We start from the raw sequence: 27,090 nt of genomic DNA on the forward strand, positions 1-27,090 counted from the left end.
GGATTGTTTGGTTAGATGTAGTTGTAATTCAATTACAATATAATTCTATTCTTTTCTCACCGAATTACAATTTTTTTTCCCTTAATTCCTTCCTTCCAACCAAACGCGCTGATAATGTGTATATATTGCCAAAAGTAGGTTTACAATGTTATAAGAGTTGCATGTGAGTTGATGTGAAGTTACATGAGACTAAAAGTATAGAAAGAATAGAGAAATGGATGACAAAGAGAAGTTATATATAGTTCTTGTTTTTGTTTTTTAAAGAGAATATATATATATATATATATATATATATATATATATATATGTGTGTGTGTGTGTGTGTGTGTGTGTGTGTGTGTGTGTGTGTGTGTTTTGAACATTGCGCGTTGGGTGAAAAACTGTGTCTTGGATACTATATGTACTCTCAAATTTTACTCCCTCATTTGTACTCCCTAAGGTGGCAAACTAGAATTCGTTTTTTTTAACATGTGGGTCCACAGAAAATTGTCAACATCAAGAACATGTGAGAGGGAGTATAAGTTGGGAGTATAAGATGGGAGTGGCATTGGTGTGGGAGTACAAGAGGGGTTTTGTGGCATTGGTGTGTAGGAATCTTTTGTAGAGTAATTAATACGGAGTACTACTTTACACATACACTACATCTACCATCTATCTAACTTACCATGCCATGTGTCCACATATAGACCGGTGCATTAATGGAACAAAATTCATATGATTTTCCTTTTTAAAAAATAATTAAAGCTAAATATGCTGCATTCTATAGAAATTCATCATATGAGTTAACTCTGTATATTATTATACTATATACCAATAATTTTTTATGAGTATAAAATAATGTGTTTGGAAAAATTTAATTGAGATTATTATTATTTTAAACACAAAAGTACAATTATATCCCAAATTATATTTTTCAATAATAAAATACTTTCTCTTTTCTGTGTAACATATGCCAAAATGGCGCCTTGGAGACAATTTTGCGCCATTTCTTCCACCGCATTTTAAACAACATCCCATCTTAAGCAAATACTTATCACACAAACTAAGATAAGACTTGATCTTAAGTTAGCAGCAGAAAAGGCATTATGAATAGAAATGGTATTTGGTTTAGGGATTTGATGGGAGGTCTACAAAGAGGAGAAGAAAAGAATTTAGTTTAAAATTTTGTGTTGCTACTAGCTTTAATTAATTTGCTATTGAATGCCACCTATAAGCTATAATTATCCAATCAAATAAATGGAATGAATTTCCCCACCAAAAAAAAAAAAATGGAGTGAATTTGACGTATGAACTATGAAGTTCTCCCATTAATTAACAGTGAAGTTTACGTTTGAATTGAAAATGCATATTCAGTTCTACCACTTCTACTTACGTTTTGAAACAAAGCATAATAAGGAAGTCCAATAAAGATTAATCAATCTTGGAATATCGGCCACTGAACGTAACCTGAAAATGAAATTAGGTCATTGAACGAAATAAAAAATGCAATTAAACCACTGAACACTTCAAATATATGCAATTTCACTTGATAGCAGGTTACCATCAATTTTAACAGTTACATACTTACGTGGCAATTGAGTTGACATTTTTAATAATTTTTTTAAAATTTTTTTTTTTTTTTAAAAGGACGGGGTGACCGTCGACCACCCTCTTCCCCCACCCCCCTCTTCTTTCGTATCCGGTAGAGACGAAGGAGGGGGAAGGGGGTGGCCCGTCGTTTTATTTATTTATTTATTTTCAATTTTTAAAAAAATTATTATTAAAATTTATTAAAAATGCCAACTCAGCTATCACGTAAGCAGGTAACCTGCTATCCGGTGAAATTGCACACATTTAGAGTGTTCAGTGATCTAATTATATATTTTTTGAGTGTTCAATGACCTAATTACACTCTTTTTTCGTTCAATGACCTAATTATATTTTCATATTACGTTCAGTGACCAATTTGAACCCTATTCCATCAATCTTTTCTTATTCATGTATGTGGAAAAGTCATTCACGTTGTGTGACCATCCTCTCTCATCATAGAAGCAGCTACGTACTATCCATCAAGTACTTGCTCTCTAATCGGAGTACTATTCATTGGTATTGCCGTCCTTCAACAAGTTCCCATAAACCTTCAAAAATTTTACAATTTTCCTGCCTGGGGAAGTGTATTTATGACATCTCACCTCTTGATCTAAATAAATGTATAACTTGAAATTGTGCTATTATTTTACCCCATCCTTGCTAAGAGCATTCACATTTGTGGATAATAGGGAGATATTTCAGAATGAATTCTCCCCACTCAAGATAATAACTAATGTGGGGAAGAGATAATGTGAGAAATAATTGGTCTGCAAATGAAGAGATAATGCAGAAATGATGTGACAAGAGAGAAAAATTTCTTTTGCTTTGGTTTTTAGCTTACATGGATAGCAAGAGAAGAGTAAAATTGATAATTTAGCAAGTGGAGAGAGAAGCATTTTTGCTGCCATTCCTGCCAACAATTTCACTTTTTCACTTTTTGTTTTTTGTTTTTTGTTTTTTTTTTTTTAATTTCTTTTAATATTATTTTATTATTATATTTATAATATAATACGAAAGTGGGATCATTTTAGAAAGTGAGAGAATATTACAGGGATGTAGAATAAATAGTAGATAATTTATAAATTTGATGATGCGAAAGTCAGACCCATTTTAAAAAGTGAGAAATTTTTAGGATAAAGATAGCCTAAGAGCAACCCAGGGGATTATATATGGATTTTTGGTATATTTTATCTGTCTTATTATTATTATTTTTTTTAATTTGTTCTAAGATAGTGTCATCTTTCTATAATTAAACATATATAACTATCACTCTACATTTTCCAATTTACTCTTTTGACTTTTCAAATTTCTAGAGGTAAGTATCATTGTACTTTGTACAAATAACACATACTTTATAGGACAAAATTGAAAAGTTAGTAATATTTGTTATGTTGTATTAAAAATTGTGCAAAAAACAAATGAGACAATCAATTACGGACTGGGGAGTATAATACTTGCGCTGTTGCGCACTGTATGAACAATTTTGAAAAATGAAAATTATCTATAGTTTGTTATTGTAGATTTTAACAAATTAAATTTTATTATTTCATGCATGCGTAGTGTATTTTTTTTGTATACTCATGCGTAGTGTTAAGTGTATAGTGTTTAATTAATTTGGAAGACTCAAATTTTTGTAAAAAGGATGTATTTAACATTCAAAATATACATTCAAAAAAAAAAAAACATTCAAAATATAAATGACAGAATACGCATGAAAAGGTGTATTAGCAGATGAAAATATTAGCTATGTTGAATTCAAGTTCTTCAAAAAATAAGCCAATTTTGACTTATTTGACCACTATTAATTGTTTGATTTAGTTAAAATATTAATATAAATGTTTGGTTAATTAGTTTTTTGCAACTCCAAAAGGTTAAAATTCAAAAAGCTACTCTAAGCAACTTTTTCAATTAGCTTTTTGAGAAAAGAAATTATACCAAACAGCTATCACCTAACAGCTAATTTACCAAACACTTTTCTACAATCAGCTAATGTTATCAACAATTTATACTCTCTAATTAACACAATCAACTAACAGTTAACAGCTATCAGCTAACAGCCATTTTACCAAACAGGGCATAAATATTTTATTCCTAATATAAGTATTACATTTCATATTGATTCGACCTGTCTCACGGATAAGGATTAGTGAAACGGTGTTACATAAATTTTTACTTTTAAGTAATCTATCTAGATCGGTAATAGCCCGGAACATTAATGAATCCACTGATTATGTTTTGTATATTCAATTAAGAAAAGTGCTAAATATCACTTTACAAAGATACTCTCAATACGTGCTATTTAGAATGATGAATAGAAGGAAATAAAAATAAAACATAATAATAAGTGTAGATATTAAAAAAAAAAAGGCCTAATTGTTATTCCGCACCATGAACTATAACGGATTCTTCATATCGCACCCTGACATTTCATAACTGATGTCTCAATTTACAAATCATTAAAATTTTTTCAACTAGAATTTTTTACAAATTTTCATCAAGTTACAAGTTATAATATATTTTAGTAATCAATGTTACAAAATTATTATTAAAAATATCTAATTGAAATATTTGTAATGATACTCATATTAATTAATATATATTTTGAATCTTAGTTGTTTATTGATTAATTAACTATATGTCAAATTAATAAAAATTATAAAATAAATCATTTGCACTATGAAAATTAACCTCCAATATTCTTTTAATGAACCTATTTTAAGATACTCAGTATTATAATGTACTTACATTATTATTTAAAGATAAACGAACATTCAATTTTGTAAAAACCAATCATCAATATTGCGAAACAAAAACTGTAGAAATATTAATAACAATTGTATATTATTGTTACAAGCGTGGGCTGGCAATCCTATTTGAGACTAGACCACAAGAAACCTGCAGCCAATCATTAAGTAGCATACATGCAAATATGCACAATTGCATAATACATATATTATAAATCAATAACATATTTATAAATTTTTAAAAACATTTTTATATTAAAAAGCCTACAAAAATATTAAAAATTTAAATTGAATAGATCCTTGTAAACATTTCTTAACTTCTATTAATACATATGCATTATTTATAATGTTCTTACAAAATTTTTTATAATATATAATATATTTTTATAAATCATAAATAATTAAATTAATACATTGCAAAAAAAAAAAAAAAAGATTAACTGTCACAAAAAATAAAGTGTACTATACATAAAGACGATATCAATCAATTTTCACTAAATAGCTAATAATTATATGTCTGAATTTCAATTATGAGTCATCACATCCTAAGTACTTTAAAAACAACATAATCTAGTCCTTTTTATATTATATTCTATTCAACGCTAGTCATAACATACATACCAGATATTTGAATTGATGCATGTATCCAAAACTTTATTAATAGCATGTTACTTTGTACGTAAAACCATCGACGTATAACTTTCAAACCAATAAAGAAAATTAAAAATGTCGAATTTCAATAAACTTTATCTTTTATTGGGGTTGCTTGTATGGAGCGAAACAATACAATTTTCATCATGTGGTGATTTTGATCTAATTCCAGAATGTTCAAAATCGAAACCAACAACTGAATGCTGGAAACAAATTGTTAAAGCTGTTCAAGCAGATAGAAACTATGGCGGATTTTTTCCTCATGAATGTTGTTTAGAGCTTAGAACATACGGAAAAGATTGCTACCGGCTTTGGATGCTTTTTGAGAACAGTCAACTTCAAACTAGTTATGATCCTGAATTAGTATACTTCAATGGTAGGGATTTGTGGTCGAATTGTGGTGTTTAGTTCGTTCACGGGAATCGAAATTGGAATGAGTATTAAATACTTGCTAATGGTAATGAGTTTTAGTGAAAGTATTTTATTTGTTTGGTAGTAGGATGAAATGAGAATGGTTATCAATAATGCTGTTTGGTTATGTATGATCCAATGATGGAAATTAAGATTTTAAAAATATAAGAACACAAAATCAAGACAATTGATTATAATATAAAAGACATTCAAAACACCACTATGAGCAAAAAAATAAAAACAAAAATCTAAAAGCACTAATCAGTTGAGATGAGAAGAAATAAGGAAATGAAATGGGATGATACTTTTTATTTTATTTGGATATGAATTTTTCAATTAAGGGGATATTTAAAACTCATAATAGTATTCTAAAAACTTATCAACCAAATAATACCAATCACTTTGGTGCCCATTCCTTAGAACTAAACCTGTCAACCAAAACACACCCTTAATTATATTAAGATGTATACTTATATTTTTTTACTATTTTAAAGACATAATTTAAAACTATATAATATGCACATATATTAACAAAGCACATGCAATCTGAGGATGACAATTCCTTTTATCTATGAGATGAAGATCACACTTTTTATTCCATTCAATTCTTGATTTTTAATAATAATAATTAGGTTTTTCCAAGAAAGTTGCATTACTTAATTTGGTAAAATATTAGATTCAATTTGATGGATAGAATTTATGAATGGTGATTTATCAAAGATTGAGAACTCCAACTACACTGATTAGAAACTTAGGCTCCCATGAATTATTTCAGTCCGAAATTGATTAATATTAATAATTATACCAACCTTGTAGCCCTGGTAGTACGGTAGGTTTCCAAAAATTACCTCCTAAGGGAGTTTGATTATTGGTGGAGTTGATCAATGCACCTCCCACCATATATATACTCTTATGACTATGAATGATGATGGCAATTTTTAGAATTCAATTCTTGCCCCATATTTTTCCTTAGCTTAACCTATAATGTCATTTTGTCTATATTTATTTCTCATTCTTGACTCGGATTTTCTTTTTTTTTTTTTTTTACAAAACCAATCAGAATACTTCGTCAACTCTCAATTATGATAGAATGATATTTAATATTTCTTGTACTTTGAAAACATTTATCCCTTTGATTATATTGGATCAAATAGTAGAACTAAGGTAAAATTACATAGTACTTTCTATAATGTCGTATGCGCTCGAGAGAACTTTATTGTATTGATTCATAGTTGTTTTATAGACTCACGAGAGTTAGTTAGATGGCATTCTTAACTTGATATTAATTTCGCATTACGCCCTAGTCAGCGTGGGACTTAGAGATGTATGAGCTCTCAAAGGATAATAACGTGTTGTCGGATGAGGAGTCTAATAATATACTTTACTTTTTATTAATGGGATTGTATTGTAGACCAAGTCCATCAAAGTTTGTTTATACTTTATACAATATTCTACGAAAACATAATAATACATGAATGATAACGTTTTTCTTTTACCTAATAGAAAAAAAGATACAAATAGCAATCTTTAGGTGATATTTTATTATGTGTATGCCTAAAAATGATTTCAAATTTGGAGTAATACTTGTGTGAGATCGTCTCATGGGTCTCAATCCGTGAAACCGTCTCACGAATTTCAATTCGTGAGATGGGTCGAATCTTTTATTAATGGGTCAAGTATTTGATTAATTGGACGGGTCTTTGACCTCATTAATCAAAGATCCGACCTGTCTCACAGATTGAGACCTGTGAGACAGTCTTATACAAATTTTTGCCTCAAAATAGTGATTTTAATACTTTTCGTTGATATTACGCTACATTTAATCAAAAGCTAATGAGAATTTGTATGATAAGGTTAAAAATAGATGCTTGAAGGACTAAATGTATGTATACTTGGGTATAACTTAAGAATCAAATATATCATTTTAAAAAATAATTAGATAAATTGTCAACAGTAATTCTTAAATTTAAGTTAACACAAAAGTTTTCTTTAGAAATTATAGAAAAGATTAATTAGGAATTTTTATACAACGAAGATAAAATGGCATTATGGGTAAGGCTAAGGAAGAATATGGGGTGAGAATTGAATTCCAAAGTAGGTCATCATCATGCATAGAGTCATACTAGTAGGGGTGGGTCATATCCTCCCATATGAGAGAGATCACTACATGTCATTTAAGTTCAAGGTGCTTGGCGCTTAATTAGCAAATTGATCCAAGATAAGTTTTTAAATTAAACGTAATCTGTTTGTTAGTAATCGCATAGTATAAGGTTCAAATGTTATCATATTTTTTTGGGCCCAGAGATATATATCCTATAATAGAATAAGGTGTAAGGCGTATAAATCAATTCCCATCACTCATATTATGCACCGGCCGAATTTACATTATAAGGTGGATTCGAGTTTAAAATACACAATTTACATACTAAATACTCACAATTTACATATTAAAAGTTATAATTTGAATTGTAAATTTTTAGTATGTAAATTGCGAACATTTAGTATGTAAAATTGTAAACATTTAGTATGTAAATTGTGTATTTTTAGATCTGAATTCACCTCATAAGGTAATTGTTTGGGATGATTGGATTGAAATGGGCTTAAATTGATTAGCAGTATTAGATTGATGGAGTTAGCTTATGTAGAATATTTTTTAATTAATTATTTTATTTAAATTTATTAAAATAAAATTTTTTAAAAAAAATATTTTTAAATAATTTGGTAACTGCGACATCAATGTATTAACAGGTCAGTCATAGCTCATTTAATGATGAACAATAAAAATTATTATCAAACAAATGAATAAGTCTATTTACGAGAATGCTACCCTATTCTAGGCATATTCCGCGATATTCAAGTTACAAATCAATAAGCATATTTGTTATTTATTTATATTTTCTATCACCCTTGGATACATATTGAGCATTAACACATCTTATATTACTAGTTTTTTACGCGCATTGCGCGATTGAGATAATGTCCAATGTTTTTTTTTAATAAGTACTTTAAAGTATATCAAGGCAGGATTATATTAGAATTGTTCATGCATAAATAATTGAAACCAAATACGGGATATAAAGGGAGAGCAAATAAAAATTAGGGCATAAAATTTTAAATATATACTAATATTGAAGAACTAATTGTTGATTGTCAAACAAGGACATTGCAAGGTAGTTTTCCACTCCAATTTGTTGTGTAGTTTGAATACTCTTTTTGTAAATAAATCCCCCAAGTAGTTAATATGATTGGCTTAATTATATTTTTTATTTTTTTTTTATTTTGTAAAACAATTATTATTATTATTATTATTATTATTATTATTATTATTATTATTATTATTATTATTATATGTATACCCTTAGGTCATTTTACATGTTAATCTAAAAAGCTAATTTTTTCAAATATATCTTTTTACCAACCGTTGATATAATTCGCTGGTCAAATCAGCTAATATAATCCGCTAACGCTAACCGCTAACTACTAATTGTCAAACAAGGACATTACGAGATAGTTCTCACTTCAATTTGTTGTGTGATTTGAATACTCTCTTTGTCAACAAATTCCTCAAGTAGCTAATATGATTGGCTTTATTAATTATATTTTTCTTAATTTTTTCATGGTATTAATAAAATACTTGGTAAATAAATATATAACATTATTTTGTATTATAACTTTGATATTTAATTAAAAAATAGTGCACAAAAAAGATAATAGACAATGTAGTAAATATAATCAATTGATGAATTTGAATGTAAAGAATTTTTACATTGACGAAAAATAAAGACAATATAATATAATAAAATTATTTCTCTTAATTAATTTATTGATAATGAATATATATATATTTTTTAATAAAGACATTGTAGGGACAATGTAGCGAATATAATCAATTGATGAATTTGAATGTAAAGAATTTTTATATTGGAGAAAAATAAAGACAATATAACTAATGAAATTATTTCTCTTATTTAATTTATTGATAATGAATAATTTTTTTGAATAAAAACATTATAGATACATAATTCTAAATTAAAGATCGAAATGCATATGTATTATATTTTGTTGTAACTACTAAATTATTATTATTTGATTTAATAAAACTAAAATAGAGTACTAAATATGTCAACTTTGATTGGGATGGGGTTCGAACTTCAAACTTAATACCTTTCTTATTGAAATCAATGAATAAGTTAACGGTGAACTAACAGAAATTAACGGAAAAAATAATATTTAACGGAAAAGTTAACGGATAATCATATTCATTAAGGATAAATTAGTAAATCTTAAGAAAAAAATTAAAATCTGATCAATCTGAGCCATTCATTTGATTAAAAAACTTGACCGCCATTTTTTATACCTATTATAGGCCTAACTTTCTTGGCCTCTTATTAGTATAGTAGATATATTTTAAAGTAATTATTAAGGAACAACTTTATAGGCATTGCATTGGTGCGTATATCATTTCACTATTGATCATTAATTACGACAATTTTGTAATAAAAAATTAAACTCAAATTTCAAATATCTTCGAATTGAAAGAAAAAAATGTGTTGTGAATCCAAAGTTAAATTTGTAATTTTGCACAATAGCTATAATAAATTAAAACCTTAAATTAATGTTTTTGGGCCGGCCAGGTTCATGGGTCTATGATATGGCAAATTATGTTGCGAGCACGTGCCCACCTTGCAAGGTGGGCGGCCACGGTTTCATATCCATAAATTTTTATACTGTAAATTTATAATTTTTATACTGTAGATTCATAAATTTATACTTTAGATTCTAATTGTTGAACTCTGTTTTAACAAATCAAAAAACTATATGTTCATAATTTGATAACTATACAGTTTAGAAATTATGAATTTACAATACAGAAATTATGAATCTACAGTACAGGTATTATGAATCTGCAGTATAGAAATTATGAATCTGCAGTATAGAAATTATGAATTTACGGTTTAGAAATTATGAATCTAAAGTATAAACTTTATGAATCTACAGTATAGAAATTATGGATCTACAGTATAGAAATTATGAATCTACAGTATAGAAATTATGGATATGGAAGCGTGCCCACCTTAACGTTCCCTATGATATAGTCTAATAAAATCTGAAAGCTTGGTACAAATTATATCATGCACCAGGGTTCACTTTGCATAGTGGATTCTGGTCCAAAACGACACCGTTAATTAGTATATCATGTTTAATAAAATTATCTTGTATCAAATTCATAATAATTGTTCTATATGTTCATAAAAATAAATTTTAATGTACATAAATACTAAACTGAATGTACATCATATGTATTTTCACCCGCCCTATAGTAGGTTCATGTATTCATTTTATATATTCGAAAAAAACAAAGTTTAATAAACATAATTAGTACACTACATGCACATAATGTTTAATAAGATTATCTTGTACTATGTTTGTAATAATTGTTCTATATGATCATAAATCTAAACCTATATATGAGAGACTGCAAACAATGAAAGCTACATGCAATGTTAACTAAATAACAAAAGAGAAAAGATCGAGTTGAAATACACAATTGAGTATCCTTACTTAAAATTATAGTTGTATATATCCATCAACCTTAAGTGGATATATATATTATGGAACCTCTTGAAATAACCTTGTTATGCACCGTTGAATAACCTTGTGCTTCAAATACATGCACAAAATCAACCTTAGTTGGATATTAATCATATTATGGAACTTCTTGCAACTCAAAACACCCAACTTTACAAATGCAATTTCAAAATGATTTGTTAATTGAGCTTAAATATTGATCATAAGTTTTCACGTAAAGTATGTAGAAAATACTAAAATAGTAATTTCAGTATTAAAATTTTAAAATAATAAATGTCCAAATTAATAGTTTTGAGTTAAAAACTAAACTTTGATTTACTGAAAAATTTGTAGTTACTATCCAAAAGTGTGGAGTGAAATTCTCCTTCCTTATGAGGTAGCCGGCAAAGAATTACAATGAGATAAATGAGTCTAGGTTGTCCACAGTTGATCAACTCAAATCAAGAAAGTCAATAAACAATTTTTACGGGATAGATGTCTAATTTGAAACTTAATAATTACCAAGTCAACTGCACGACCAACTTCGTTGGGTTTGCTCCTTTAAAAATTAATAATTTACTTTAGTACCCATTTTACGTTTTATATGCGTTTAAAAATAATAAATGCCCAGTACATATTATTGTGTCATATAGTATATTATAATTATTAATAATTTAAAATAATAAATGTCCATATTAAATAGTTCAGTTAAAAATCAATACTCTACGTTAATAACCTTCTCCTAAGCGTTATGTATTCTTTATAATATAAATTAACTCTTATTTTTCTAAACAATTTTTTTATAATTTAAAATTTAATATTTATATAATGTTAAATATATAAATTTTATTTGATAGTTTAAAGAAATGAAAACCAAACTCATACTGCTCTTATTATTCTTCGTCTTTCAACTTACCACGTTAACTTCTAATGGTATAGGTCTCCCCTGCCCTAAGGCCTATTCGTAAATTAACTTTCAAGATCGAAAATATTTTACTTTCTTTTAATTTGTTGATCGATAACAAGGATTATATTTAATTTTCAGGAGTATATGTTAATCCAACATTTGTACAGCCTGATACGGGAGCTGGTAATATTTATTCAAATTATTCTAGTTTCTACCATGATTCTAAAACTCTTTAATTTCTATATATTTATTATTTCATTAATTAATTCTGTAATGTAGTAATAATATATATAATAATTGCCAACTTTTATATATATATATATATATATATATATATATATATATATATATATATATATATATGAGCGTGCTCAGGTGAAAACGAATGCCCAGAAAAAAAAAATGAGAACCAATCGCAGGCGTCTATGTATCCAGATTTAATGGATCAGATATAATTTTTTAAAAACGCAGAAGTATTTTCGTAAATAACTCAAACTTTGGTTCAAGTAACGTGTTAAAAATGCAACTGGTGTAAGTGTGCAAGTAAAATCACTTAAAAGTGCAACCATTTTCATTTAATAGTGCAAATAATTTACCTTTTTAACATTAGTGCACCTAATGATAATGTTTGTCACATTGGAGCACTTAATGATAACGTTTGGTGCAACTAATGATAACGTTAGATACACTTAATATTGATGCACAGTGTACATTGTTTGTTGCACTTTTAATACATTTTACTTACCTTTAGTGCACTAAATGAAACTATTAAATGCACTTTTAACATAGTTTATGCGCACTTCAAAATTCAATTATTTATAAAAATGCCACCGAATCTTTTTTTTTTTTTTTAAATAATGTTTCTGATCTATTAGATTTAGACACGTAGACGGTTGCGATTGATTCTAAGTTCTCTAATGGATAGGTTGGTTCTCACTTGATCCGTCTTTATATATATATATATATATATATATATATATATATATATATATATATATATATATATATATAATGATAATCATTTCAAATATTCCTCTCAGTTTGCTTGAGTGGGAAACCAGCATCATATTACTTTCTCCAGGGATTTGGCAAGGGAATTCACAATTGGCTAGTATTTCTTCCTGTAAGTATATATTAAATCCAACAGGAAAAAAAAAAAAAAAAACATACCAGTCAAATTTCTTTTTGAATTATTAGACACCATGAATCATTTACTTGGATAACAGGGAGGAGGATGGTGCGCTACCCCAGGATATTGCATCAAATATGCTAATAATACACCTTTTGGTATACCAGTCTATTTTGGTACAATTCTGAACAATAACAAAACAACAAATCCAGGTATATTTGTTTTAATTTAATACACCTTTTGATGAATCCACCTTTTTTTTGACTAATGGATTATTTTGTGACAAATTATGTTATAGATTTCTTCGACTGGAATAAAGTTGTGATCACTTATTGTGATGGCTCATCATTCACAGGCAACTCCCATACAATTTACAATGTATGTAGGCCTTTTGTGCGATATATATATATATATATATATATATATATATATATATATATATTTAGGTTCTGGCGCGGTTAGGGTGCCCAGGTGCGGTTGTGCGGTTTAATTTGGGCCTTTCATCTCGCTTAAATCAACGTTCAGGATTATCAAAGTTTAAAAAAAAAACGCGGTGACAATTTTGTAATTTTTGCACCTAGGTCAAAATTAAGGTGAGCGGATCTGTGATTAATGTGCGTGAGTTTTGTGCTTAATGTGCGTGTGTTTTTGTGCTTAATGTGCGTGAGTTTTGTGCTTAATGTGCATGGGGTTGTGCTTATCGTGAGTAGTTGTTAAAACTTAAAGTCTGTGAGTTAATACTTAAAGTGCGTGGGTTTTGTGCTTAATGTGCGTGATGTTTATGCTTAATGTGCGTGGGTTTTGTACTTAATGTGCGTGAGTTTTGTACTTAATGTTAGTAGTTGTTGAAACTTAGAGTCTGTGAGTTAATATTTAAAGTGCGTGGGTTTTGTACTTAATGTGCGTGAGGTTGTGCTTAATGTGTGTGGGTTTTGTACTTAATGTGCGTGAATTTGTGCTTAAGATCTAACACTTAAGGTGCGCCTTAGCTTATACTTCTTTGTTCCAGACACGCGTTTTTTTTTTTTTTTTTAAATTTTTCATTGATTTGAGCAGTTGATCTAAATTTGATCAACTGCTCAGATTTAACCGCACAACCGCACGGGAAGTTATACCCGCACCTGAACCCTTCCCTATATATATATATATATATATATATATATATATAGGGTCTCATTCATTCAAGTGAGAACACCTCTTAACATGAGTACATGTGAACTTCTTTAGTAATGTGCGGTAAGTTATTCATCAATGCACAATAGTTACTCCAGTCCTACGACTACTACACAATGCACCACATCTACTACATTAATGCATGGGAATTACTACACGAATGCATGGTACAAATCCACCTGTACATCCTCCAGACTTGTTTGGGAAGAATTCACTGTGCATTACTGAAGAAGTCCGCATGCATGTTCTCGAGATGTTCTCACCTGAAAATTAATTAATTAATTAATTAATTAATACTATATATATGTATGTGTATATATATATATATATATATATATATATATATATATATATATGTATGTATATACATATATGTATGTATGTATGTATGTTCATTTGCAAACTAATTTAACTAAAGTGTAAGTGTAATATTTTGCAGGGTACCAATCTCTACTTCAAAGGTGCTAGGATTTTCGATGTTGTTATGCAAGAGTTGCTTCAAAAGGGAATGGGAATGGCCCAAAATGTAAGAATTTCACACTTCACTGCACATCTCATCAGATATAAAATACACTCCAACTTTATATTGTTGCAGGCAATCTTTAAAAGATAATTATTTGTCATTTTCTTTAGGGAAAATTGCACTTTTCGTCCCTAAGTTATAGGGTAATTGTAGAATTCGTCCCTAAGTGTTGGGCATGCTCACTTTTCGTCCCTAAGTTATCCTCGACGTTGCACTTTTCGTCCTTGAGTTATAAGGTAATTGTAGGATTCGTCCTTAAGTGTTGGTCATGTTCACTTTTCGTCCTTAAGTTATCATTGACGTTGAACTTTTCGTCCCTGAGTTATACAAAAATTGCAAATTTCGTCCCTAATCACTATTACATAATTGGTATACTTACGTCACTTAATAGACGACGATTTTTTAAATAACCGTCATCTAATATATTGTGTTATACTACGTCACTTAATAGACGGCGGTTGTTTAAATAACTATCGTATATAGTTGACATACACGGCGGTTGTTTAACCGCCGTATATAGTTAACATAAACGGAAAGTGTATATTTACAACGGCAGTCACTTACACGCGTGACACTTCGAAAACTGCCGTGTATGTGTAAAAAAAAACAGCAGGTGGTTATTTAAAGTGTGTGATGTAAATAAATTAATTAAGGTATATACGACTTATATTTAAAAAACCGTTGTCTATTAAGTGACGTAATATAACAAAACATACTAGACGGTGGTTATTTGAAAAACATCCGTCTATTAAGTGACGTAGTATACCATTTGTGTAGTAGTGATTAGGGACGAAATTTGCAATTTTAGTATAACTAGGGACGAAAAGTGCAACGTCAATGATAACTTAGGGACAAAAGGTGAGCATGACCAACACTCAGGGACGAATTCCATAATTACTCTATAACTTAGGGACGAAAAATGCAACGCCAATGATAACTTAGGGACGAAAAGAGAGCATGACCAACACTCAGGGACGAAATCTACAATTACCCTATAACTTAGGGACGAAAAGTGCAATTTTCCCTTTTCTTTATATCTGATAAATTTTGCATTATTTGCCTTCCTATTGTACGTGCATGGTGTATTTAACCATGCAAAGTATTCAGGGCGGATCCAAAAAATTTTACGAGTGGGGGCCAAAGATGAAAATAAAAGAGACAATTTGGAAAATACTATTAATATTAAAGAAGGCTAAAAATTTAGGAAAAAACAATGAAATTCAACCCCTTGCCATTACTTAGGTTAAAGATTTAATTTACCATCTTAGCTCACATTTTGTTTACTTATGTCTATATATTTTATTTATATATCTAAACATCTACTATACATATATACACGCACGGGCTACTATATAAAGGGTGGATCCACCACCGGAAATGTTATTATTATTATTATTATAATTATTATTATTATTATTATTATTATTATTATTATTATTGTTGTTGTTGTTGTTGTTGTTGTTATTATTGTTGTTGTTATATTTTTTATTTTTATTGTTGTTGTTATACTGTAGGCACTTTTGGCTGGTAGCTCTGCGGGAGGGGTTGCAGCTACACTTCATTGTGATCGATTTCACAATTTGTTGCCTAATGCTACTCGAGTGAAATGCTTATCAGATGCTGGATATTTCTTTCCTTCGTAAGATTATTTACATATAATTAAACTTCTGTCTTCTTCTTTTTTTCTAGATTTTTAGTTTGATATATCATATAGTTCGTTGTAGCTAGTAAATTTTGAAAAAAAAAAATATTATAACTTTTGATATTTTTTATAAACGATAACTTTTGATATTTGTGTATATATAACTTTTGATATTTGTATAAAAGATTATAACTTTTGATAACAGGAAAAGATTCGATGATGAACACAACAGTTTTACGGCAACATTTCAAGGATTGATCACATTGCATGTAATTTTCTCTTCTTTTCTTTGTTTTACGCATCTTCAAAAAATTATATATAAAAGCATTGGTATATATATATATATATATATATATATATATATATATATATATATATATGTGTGTGTGTGTGTGTGTGTGTGTGTGTGTGTGTGTGTGTGTGTTTTGTACTTTACTAGGAGATAGCAAATAAAAATGAAACATGCTACACATTCTTAATTTCAGCTACTCTATGATGTGGCAAAATGTTAGACAATAAGTAAAGTTATAATTAAAAAATAATAATTAATGTCTAGAATTTTACCACATAAGGAAATAAGGAATGATTGTTTTGTGAGTGATAAATTAAGGGTAACAAAAAATTTTCAATAAAAAATTAATTTGCTTTTATATACAATTTATTTCTCGGGGAGATATCTTATAAAACCAATAAGTATGAATAGAGTCCGCATGAGTAGCTCAATTGGCTATAGAGGTAAAAGTTTGGAAGAATGACCAGGGATCGAGTTTCACCAGCCCACGGTGTGGGAGCAAACTCTCAAAGTGAGGGTAGCTCTTTGTGCGCAGTAACTAAAAGTTTAGTCGTCGGGGTGTGGGGGGCCCTTAGGGTGGTTGGGGTTCAACTTTTTGGAAGAATAAGTGTGAATGGATGTCGTTATACCTTTCATTCATGTCAAGTTTTTCATTATTTTTAATACATTAAGTGTTGTACTATACAATATTTTGGTAAAAATACTCCAACCGTTATAAGTTTCGTTATCTTTTCCAACTATTATTACCATTTACATGCATCTACCGTATATTTTTTTTTATCTTCTTCAATGGCAATAATATATAGACATTATATATTGAAATACTATATGATTTATTTCCTAAAATATAAATATCAAATTTATAGAAATGATTTACATCAATATTACATACAACTCTGTTTGGCATGTGTAGGTGAAAAGTTAGCTGATAAACTAGTAGCTAATAAACTAATAATTAAAGTGTTTGGTAAAATTAATTCTTGAATTAGCTTATAAGTCTAAAAGACAAATGGACAAATTAAGATATTAGAATTTTGATTAATGAAGGATAAATGATGTCAAATTTTTGTAAATCAATAAAGATAAAAAGGGAAAAAAAAAATTAAAAACCAGGAGTTTATTTCGAAATGCTACTTAGGATCACGTTTCAAAATAAACTCTTATTTTAACCCCTTCATGTTTACCAAACAGAGTTTATAACTTTTTTGTATAGTAGTTTAAAACAAGTATAAGATCTGAAATAAACTATTTTGATATTATCTAATTAAACAAATTAGATAATATCAATACTATCCAAAATATATTCAAATATTTTAATATTATCTTTATCAAATTTTTAATGTCAACAAAATTCTACCAAAAAGAGCCCATTACTATTATACAATAATATAAATATCTAAAATGTACATAAATCTTAGATTTTAATATAGATTACCAATATTAGACATCTATTTTAACACATCACGCATAAAAAAATACTATTTTTTTATACTATACAATCAAATCAAACGCTTAATTTTCTTTAATTTGTTTATATGGATCAGGGATCGACTGAGTCGTTACCCAAAACTTGCACATCGAGATTAAGTCCGCATCTGGTAATTAATATCTTAATTAGTTATTCTTAATTTTAATTGTTTCAGCTTTGATTATTTGGACATCATATAAGTATATTAATTATTGTGAATTTGTGCATGGATGCAGTGCTTCTTTGCTCAGAATGTGCAGCAAGACATCCAAACTCCTATCTTTTTCTTGATGTCTGCATTCGATACTTTTCAGGTTAGATGATAATATTTTACGCTAAATGCACCATATGATATATGACATTTGTTATATTAATAAAAAAAATTTGAAAATTAAGCAGTCCATATGTGTGTGTTTAATTTGCATTATATATATATATATATATATATATATATATATATATATATATATATATATATCTATTTGGTTTTTTTTTTTTTTTTTTTTTTTTTTTTTTTTTTTTTTTTTTGAGAATATATATCTATTTGTTTATGATCTAATTTCATTTGTCTTCCATTCATAGTGTGGGTTATATGTGTGTGTTATTATTATTAATTCCTTTAATATATTTCAGATATCATCAATTTTTATGCACAATAAAACGATACAAAATTGCATTGTGAATGAAACTACTTGTTCAAGTGAGATTTATAAAGTCTTACAAGGTTAGCATTACTTAATTCAAGTATAAAAAGTAACTATTACTATACATTCACACGTGTATATATAATAGAAACTACACACATCACGATCAAATAGTTTTGTGTTTTATGTATATATATGTTTCAGATCTAAGACTAGAAATGTTAAGTCTATTGCCAAATCAATCGAATTGTTCGTCAAAAGGGGTCTTGATTACCTCCCCTAAGGCTCATGGACAAGTACTATCTGGTAACTGGTACCTAGACATGGTCGTTGAGGGAAGCAATGAGGTATTATAATAAACCTAAACTAATTATTTATCCTTTATAATTGATCATATATTATTTTCACTACATATATATCTTCTTCTTCTTTTTTTTTTGACAGACAATTGCAAAACTATTTAGAGATTGGTACTTTGACGATAGAAATGTTTATATAATAGACAAATATCCATACTCGTACCCAAAAAATTGTTCAATAGTATCAAATAACAGCCTCGCCTGATTAATTAACAGTGCTTGCATGGATGACGTATAGTATGTGATCCTATGCTTTGTATGTATGTACTTAGCTTGTTATAGTCTACAGAATTTGAGCAACAAAAATTTATTAATCGAGAGGATGACTAAGCTTCTGCTACATATACTTTAAAAACCATGGTGAGTATCATAAATATTAAAAGGGATAAGAGTTTCAAATAACTATAGGTTAAGTGTAATTAGCCCCTTAAACTAACAAAAATTTCAAGTAGATCCTTCATCTTTTTACTTTTATGCAATTAAGTTACAGATAATTTCTTTTCTTCTTTTTTTCTTTTTAATTTTAAAAAATAATTAAAATAAAAATATATATTTTTAAAAGGCTCCTACGCAGATACATTTTCCCATTCAAAACTTCCATCATCTAGGAAAGCAGGAAGGGAACAAGATTTTTTTGAAAAATCAATTGCAGTTCACATGAAAGATTATAATACACCTGAATATCATATGCACAAGAACAGTTTTAATACACTGAAGTTTCTTGAATTTCAGTTTTTTTTTGTAATTTTTTTTAAAAAAAATCAATTTTACCTGTAAATTGAGCTAATTGCACAAATTTAAAAAGTTATGGACTTAATTGCATACAAGTAAAGAGATGAAGGACCTAATTGAAACTTTTGTTAGTTCATGGGGCTTTTTTTTGGCTAATTGCACTTTGGCTTATAGTTGGAAGGCCTATTTGACCCTTATCCCATATTAAAATATAGGATACTCTCTCCATCCCATTTGGTTCGATTAATGAGGCTTGATCGAAGTTATCTTTAATTCAAATTTTTATTAATATTTAATTTATTATTAGTATATAAAATTTATATATTTAGATACTACATTAAAAGTACTATTAAACAAAAAAAATTAAAAAATTAAAAATAAGTAAAAAAAGAATAGTAAAGAAAATAAATAAGGAAGAAAGAGTTGGTTTAACCAATGAATAGTATATATTTACTCTAAATTTACTTTGTTAATTTTGTAATTACTCACAACTAAAAGTGCATTTACATAAAAGTACAGACTTTATTATATAAAATAAAACTAGTAATATATTGACAAAACAAAATGTACCTTTGTACTAGAGTCATCAAATATTATACTGTTTGCATAATATTTTTTTTTTTGAAAATACTGTTTGTATGATATTTATAATATTGATTTCTCTTATGTCGTAACATACAAGATGTATTGATTAATGATTTCTCTTAATAATGCACTTGCTCCATAAGTGGGAGGTGATGAGTTCAAATCTCACTTGAAGCAAATAGTGATTATATAGGGTATCCCCTTCCTTATAATAATAAAAAAAAATAATAATAATAATAATGCATGTATCCGCCAAAAACATTATTAATAGCACATTTTGACATTTATTTGTGAAACCATTTACCTGCATGCTTTTGAATTGTTCGATCCGCACCAAATAATTTTTGAAGAGAAAAAAAAAATACCTTTGCCAAAAATAGAATCTTGTAGAAAAAATTATGACCAAAAGTGTCAAAAAGCGATAATTTGGGAGGATAAATGGTAGATAAAATATTATTTTAATCATGTGACAAATAATACCAAAGCATTCTTAATCCTGTATATATTGGCTTGTCAAGAAGAGACAAGAAAGAGCACCTTCACCTGACCATAATGTGTGAGTCATGTAAAAGTAGAAAAGTAGAAAATTGTAGCAGGCAAAGCACTAGAAGTATATAGATCAGATCAATGATTTATGAAGTAGCCGTACGTGTCGTCCAAATATCAAAACTTTAGTGAAGAAGAAGAGGAAGAAGAAGAACAAAGGCATTTTACATGATAAACGGAAACAACATCATATCATATAATAATATGATGAAAGAATTATTAGAGTTCCTTATTTATTAGCTTCAATGAATTCCCTGTATTCTCTCTTCATCTTTACCCCTGGTACTATCCTGCAGCATACACAATTAATTATATGACCACAGTTAAAACATTTCAACATAAATCTAAATCAGTAAAGAAGCAGGCATCCATCCTCAATATTTCCAAGGAACATAAAGGATAATAAAAAATAAAAAAGTAACCTACTTGAGCATTTCCTTATTTTTGAAGAACTGTACACATGGTGTACCCATGATTCCAGCTGCCTCGGCAATCTCTGGGTCTTCAGTAATGTCAATCTCAACAAAATGGACGCTCTCGTCAAATTCATCTATAACCTGCAAATCAGGGGCAGATTGAGCTGTTCAGCAAATGACGGGCTAGAAATTATGTTAAAACAGCTGAAGCTTAAACAAGACTGATTCAGCTATACATAAGTGTACTATGGTATCAAGACGGTTACACACCTTGCTGAGTATAGGTTTCAAGGTCCGACATGGACCACAAGTTGGTGCAGTATACAGTACACATACAATTCTTGGGCTCTCATGATACAGCTTCCTTAAGGCATACTGACAAGAGCACAGAGAGCAATAGTTTAAACAGACATTTCAATAAGATCCACAGAAAACATTTAAAAAAAAAAAAAAAAAGTCCTTGCACCTGTCCCTTGTGTTTTGTAAGTGTGATATCAAAACCTTCTTGTACATCTCTATCTGTGAGCTCCTTTTTAGCCTCTTCAGTTGGTTTCTGGCAAAATCAAGATAATATAGTTGAACATTTAATTTAAATTATACGCGTTTTCCCAATGAAGGTGTGTGTGATCTTGTAAAATTATCAGCTAGTCCATGAACAAGAAAGTATAGGCCAAGGCAATACCTGGTGGAATTCAACAAGCAGATCTTTGCTTGTAAGATATCTCTCAACAGATAGAGCAGCAACACACCCTGATCCAGCTGCAGTAATGGCTTGCCTCCATTCATGGTCCTACTTATTGAAGAGGGAACATTAGCCTAATAAATTACAAGTCTATGACTATTGCGGGTAAGGAGATATGTCAGAAGATTGTCTCTTATTTCACAACAGGATGGTATGCTCCCAGTGAATTTAATTTGGATGATAAAGCTCCAAAACCCAGTTGCTTATATCACAGATATAAAGATCGCATTCTCTTAGATTTTTCTGAAGGAAACACAAAGGAATGTAAAACCATTTACCTGTACATCTCCAGCCGCAAAGACACCTTCAGCAGAGGTTTTTGCTGTGCCATGCTCAACCAATATATAGCCTAAGCTATCAAGTTCGATTTGCCCTTCCAAGAGCTGACTATTTGGAGAATGACCTATCCCATAAAATAACCCCTTTGCCTCTAGCACAGATTCCTCTTGAGTGTCTAGTCTCCTGACCAAAATCCCTGACATCTGCCCTTTCTGGTTGCTAACAACATCCACAGTCTCTGTGTTGAAATGCACGGTGATGTTTGGATTGTTGAAAACTCTGAAACATTCGCCATAAGCAACCTGTTAAACAAACATTTAGGGAGTTGAAACTTGAAATACATTGCTCATTAGTAATTTGATTCATTTAAGAAAGTAAAGATATAATGACAAGGCCAAACAGTTCCCTAGTTTGTAAAATAGCAGATTTGGAATGTATCCAAAATAAAGAAAAACATTTATACAAACAAATTAAAAGCTAATCAGACAGCTATGCTTGCTTTAGAAACTCCACAAAATCTAACACACTAAACTAAAAACACCCATCATTTGGAAGTTCAAACATAAAATAATGAAAGAAACAAGCAGGGCTTAACCTGAAATCATGCAGCGATAATATTATCATAGAACCAGAAAGACATCTTGTCCAGAATACAAAATCAGTTAATCTCCCAATACCAAATCTAAGGATTATAATATGAAACTCAAGCTATTTCTTATATGTATAAGTTATAAAAATTAAATAGATTAAAAAACAAAACAAAATAAAAATAAAAGCTATATATTTATCTTATTTACCTATCTTGCATTGCCTTTGATGCTCTTAGTTGGTCTTTGCGGACGAGTAAATGCACATGACGTGCATACTTTGTTAAGTATATTGCTTCCTCAGTTGCTGTATCACCACCTCCAACCACAGCAAGGACCTGGCCCTTAAAAAGTGGTGAGGCTCCATCACAAATTGCACAGGCACTAATTCCTCTACTCCAAAATTCATCTTCCCGAGGTAATCTGAGTCTCTTTGCAGTGGCTCCTGTGGCAACAATGATACTATGGCACCTTACCTGCAAAAATAAAGGAATGAGCAGTAAATGAGTTGTATGAATACTAAGGAGCTCAAGAGTGTCCAAAAAGGGAAAAACAGATAGTAAAGAAAGGATGTTAACCCTTGACTCTAAACATCAAAGCGCAGGAACCTTTTCAGGAGATAATGTGGGGTAGCACTACACTAGTAAAATATCTGACACCAATGGCTGTTGATTGGTCTTTAAATAAAAGAAATAGTTTCGTTTGAATCAAAATTTTAAAGAAAATGAAATAATAAATAAATTAAAAAAAATCGATTTTTTTGGCAACAGCAACTGGAAGTAAAATTAATGCAACATTTACTATGACAACAGTTGGATGGACACTCAAACCACATTAGCATTGCCAACAAAAGATTTTTTGGGGCATAAAATTAAATTTCACCAGGCTCTATATAACAGCAAAGAATGTCTCTCATAGAAAAATATAGGAAAAAGATGACAAGGATACCAGCTCAAACCAAAGTGATTCAAGATAAAAGCTCTTGTCTTTTTTAAGGACCAGTTGGAGCTTATTAAGATAGAGGCTACCAAAAAAGCCTCATTATTGGAGCTTCTTGAAAAAGAGGGCTTTGGCTCTTATCTAGTTCTAGTTGAAATCTCTCTTTTAGTGTTTGGACCAACTCATTTTTTGAAGTAGATAAGCTCGGTGGACCAGATAAGCATTTGTGCTTTTTGGAGAAGATAAGCTTTGAAATAAGTTTGACCAAATAACCGCTCAATGCAGTGACAAACTGCAGCAAGAATTAGTTTAGTAGCAACATAATAGGTTAACCTGTCAACAAAAGGAAATTTCACCTTACGTTCACTACTTTGCACAGTAAAAGGAGCATTTTTTACATCAATAAATTCCACATCTTCCTGATACAGTTCAGCTCCCCAACGTTCTGCCTGCCGCCGCATCCTGGATAAAAATATACACCGTAATTAAGAGTTGCACGTGTCCATAATTTCAAAAATATTTATACTACTAGCGACAATATGCGCATTGTGCAAAAATAAATGTCCGATATATTTGTCAAATATTAAAATGATGACTATATTAAAATAGATTAAATAAAATAATTCTAAAAATTTGTAAAATTGAAAACACATATATATAGATCAAGTTAGCTGGAAGCATTTAATAGGGTTAGCTAAATTTTAAGCAAAAAGACTTGATAGAAGTTTTTTTGCATCTACCTTAGTTTTGATGTTAGTAGAAAACATAATTGTTTAAATAATATATTAGTCAATTGTGTTCAATAGAAATATTTTTTGCCTATATTTTAGTTTTGAAGGTATTAAGATGTTATTTCAAAACTTAAAACTTACATATACATTTCTCATTCAAATTTATATTGTACAAATATAGTATTTTATATCTCTTTAATTTAAATTATAGTAACGACACAATTTTTTCTCTCATTTGTCATCGTATATAGTAACCAATAAATCTTTTCCCATTTTATTACACTTGACTTGTTTGTGAATATGCCAACGATTAAGTTTCATATGAAGTTCCAAAAGAAATTTTTCAAGAAATTCAAATTTCAATAGAAGACATTGAGACAAAGCTAAAATTCTATACAGGATTCTGACAAGTATAATACTAATTCTTTGAAATCATAGTTTCAAAATAAGAATTATATTTTACTTATTGGGATAGAAATAAACATTTTATACTTTTTTCAAGTTATTAAGTCAAAATTTGAAACAAGAGAGTTAGTAATTACGACAGTACTAATCAAGAGTTGTTTGGATGTATCTATTTGAGAAAAAAGAATGTAAAAGATTAAAACTAAAAACTTAACAGGTAAAGACATATATCTTTACAAAACTGAATGTACAATTTTTAAAGCAAAAGATACAAATTATTTAGATGGTAAATGAGCATAAATTTAAGGATATAACATTTATTGATTTCATTCCCTCTTTATATATATAGTTAGAAGTATGATGGATAGACAAAAGCAAAAAGGGATCAAGAATTTCACATACCTATCCATCAAGTCTGGACCCGTTATCCCGTCTGGAAATCCTGGAAAATTTTCTACTTCTGTTGTAGTCATCAACTGACCCCCTGGAACACCACCCACTTGATATCCCTCAAACACCACTGGCTTCAAGTTGGCTCGAGCCGCATAAATTGCTGCTGTATATCCAGCAGGTCCTGACCCTATGATTACTAAATTCTCAACACTCTGCTCTGCAAGAACAAAGAGTAATGGAAATCCAGAAATGAAGTTTAAATCATATGTCTGTCCGAATACATTACTTAGCAATGTAAAATTTTCATTACAGGACATGATAGGCAACAATTAGAGGTAAACCGCATTTTGAACACTAAAATTGGCGTCTAACCAAATATCGGCACATTAGTATCTATCAGATGAACGTAATCCGTAGTTCTACTATTCTAACCCTACAAATTCAATGCGCATATTTAAAAACCGGATTCAAGAAATATAAAGAAGAGCGGAAATGGTATGCTAAGATTTCATATTCAAATGCCAGAAAGAATTCCAGACAAAAATACCTGATGAGCTAGTTTGCACTTGTTCCTCGGTGGCGACGGCGGCGGAGATTCGAAGTGATAAGTGCGAGGTACGGCGGCGAGTGAAGAAACCACCAAGTGAGTGAGCTCGAATGGGACGGCGCGTAGTGGAGGCAGACTTGAGGACGAGGAGACCATTGGGAATGGGGGAGAGAGTAGAAGGAGTGGCCATAGAGGAGGTGGATGCAGGTCGACGAGTCAAGCAGGAACAACCGAGTCTGACTCGGGTACCGATTCCGATTCCGATGCCGTTCGTTATCTTGGGATGAGAAGAAGCTGTGGTGGCAGCCATTGGTTTCGGACCATACAATATCCAGCACAGTCCAACTACAATATAGGGAGAGGTGTCACTTTGTTGCTAACTTTTGGGCCTCCTCATTACCATAGATTAAGGTCCATCTAATATTATAAACTCTTATTTAAAACGGCGTTCACGTATTAGGCAAATTATAGATCGGGTCTACCTTGCATTGTAAACTCTGGTCCAAAAATAACCTTCAGATTATGTATTTATAAATTGACATATTCATATTATGTGTCAGCAATTACCAAGTCAAATTCGATATCTATAGTTGACACATTTTATACCTGTAGTTGATAGTTTCTGTACATATATCTATGTTTGCATGTACAGAAACTATTAATTATAGGTACAGAATATGTTAACTGAATGTACAAAATTTTTGTTTTAGAATTCACAATGCAATATGAACTTTGGTCCAATCAAGCAAATTTTATTTCACTTCAACCAAATGTGTAGGGTGTGTAAACTTTGGTAAAAATCAATTAACCTATCAAATCAAAGAACTTCGATTAACTATTTTTTAACCAATATAATTTAATTTGATTAATAGTTAAGAATTTTACATAGTTCTGGTTATTGGTTAATGGCTAGGGATTTTACATAGTTATTTATTTATTTATTCCTTAATATTAAAGGATATTAATTTTTGTAAGTATTGATGTAATAGGTAATATTAATTTTTATTTATAATTTTCAGGATTTCAAAATTTAATTAACAATTTTGGTTAATCGGTTAAAAAAAAAAAAAAAAAAAAAAAAAAAAAAAAAAACTGTTGGGTAAAACTT

General features: G+C 29.4%; 2 protein-coding genes across 2 annotated transcripts; one reads left to right on the plus strand and one right to left on the minus strand.

The window, feature by feature from the left end:
• Positions 1-11,804: 11,804 nt before the first annotated feature.
• Positions 11,805-16,318, plus strand: LOC109161674 (pectin acetylesterase 8-like). The gene is made up of 7 exons (XM_019310165.1): positions 11,805-11,876; positions 11,989-12,033; positions 12,891-12,973; positions 13,077-13,191; positions 13,278-13,357; positions 14,592-14,678; positions 16,190-16,318. Exons 1-7 carry the CDS (start codon positions 11,810-11,812, stop codon positions 16,316-16,318), a joined length of 606 nt encoding a protein of 201 aa, XP_019165710.1. The 5' UTR covers positions 11,805-11,809.
• Positions 16,319-20,984: 4,666 nt separating this feature from the next.
• LOC109161902 (thioredoxin reductase NTRC) lies at positions 20,985-26,352 on the minus strand. Its single transcript, XM_019310468.1, has 10 exons — positions 25,983-26,352; positions 25,445-25,652; positions 24,263-24,368; positions 23,178-23,443; positions 22,380-22,659; positions 22,042-22,149; positions 21,826-21,912; positions 21,630-21,734; positions 21,370-21,500; positions 20,985-21,233 (listed from the first exon to the last, which is right to left on the minus strand). Exons 1-10 carry the CDS (start codon positions 26,290-26,292, stop codon positions 21,173-21,175), a joined length of 1,662 nt encoding a protein of 553 aa, XP_019166013.1. The 5' UTR covers positions 26,293-26,352; the 3' UTR covers positions 20,985-21,172.
• Positions 26,353-27,090: the final 738 nt, after the last annotated feature.

The sequence above is a fragment of the Ipomoea nil genome, unplaced genomic scaffold (genome assembly GCF_001879475.1).
Source record: "Ipomoea nil cultivar Tokyo-kokei standard unplaced genomic scaffold, Asagao_1.1 scaffold2926, whole genome shotgun sequence".
NCBI classification, from domain to species: Eukaryota; Viridiplantae; Streptophyta; class Magnoliopsida; order Solanales; family Convolvulaceae; genus Ipomoea; species Ipomoea nil.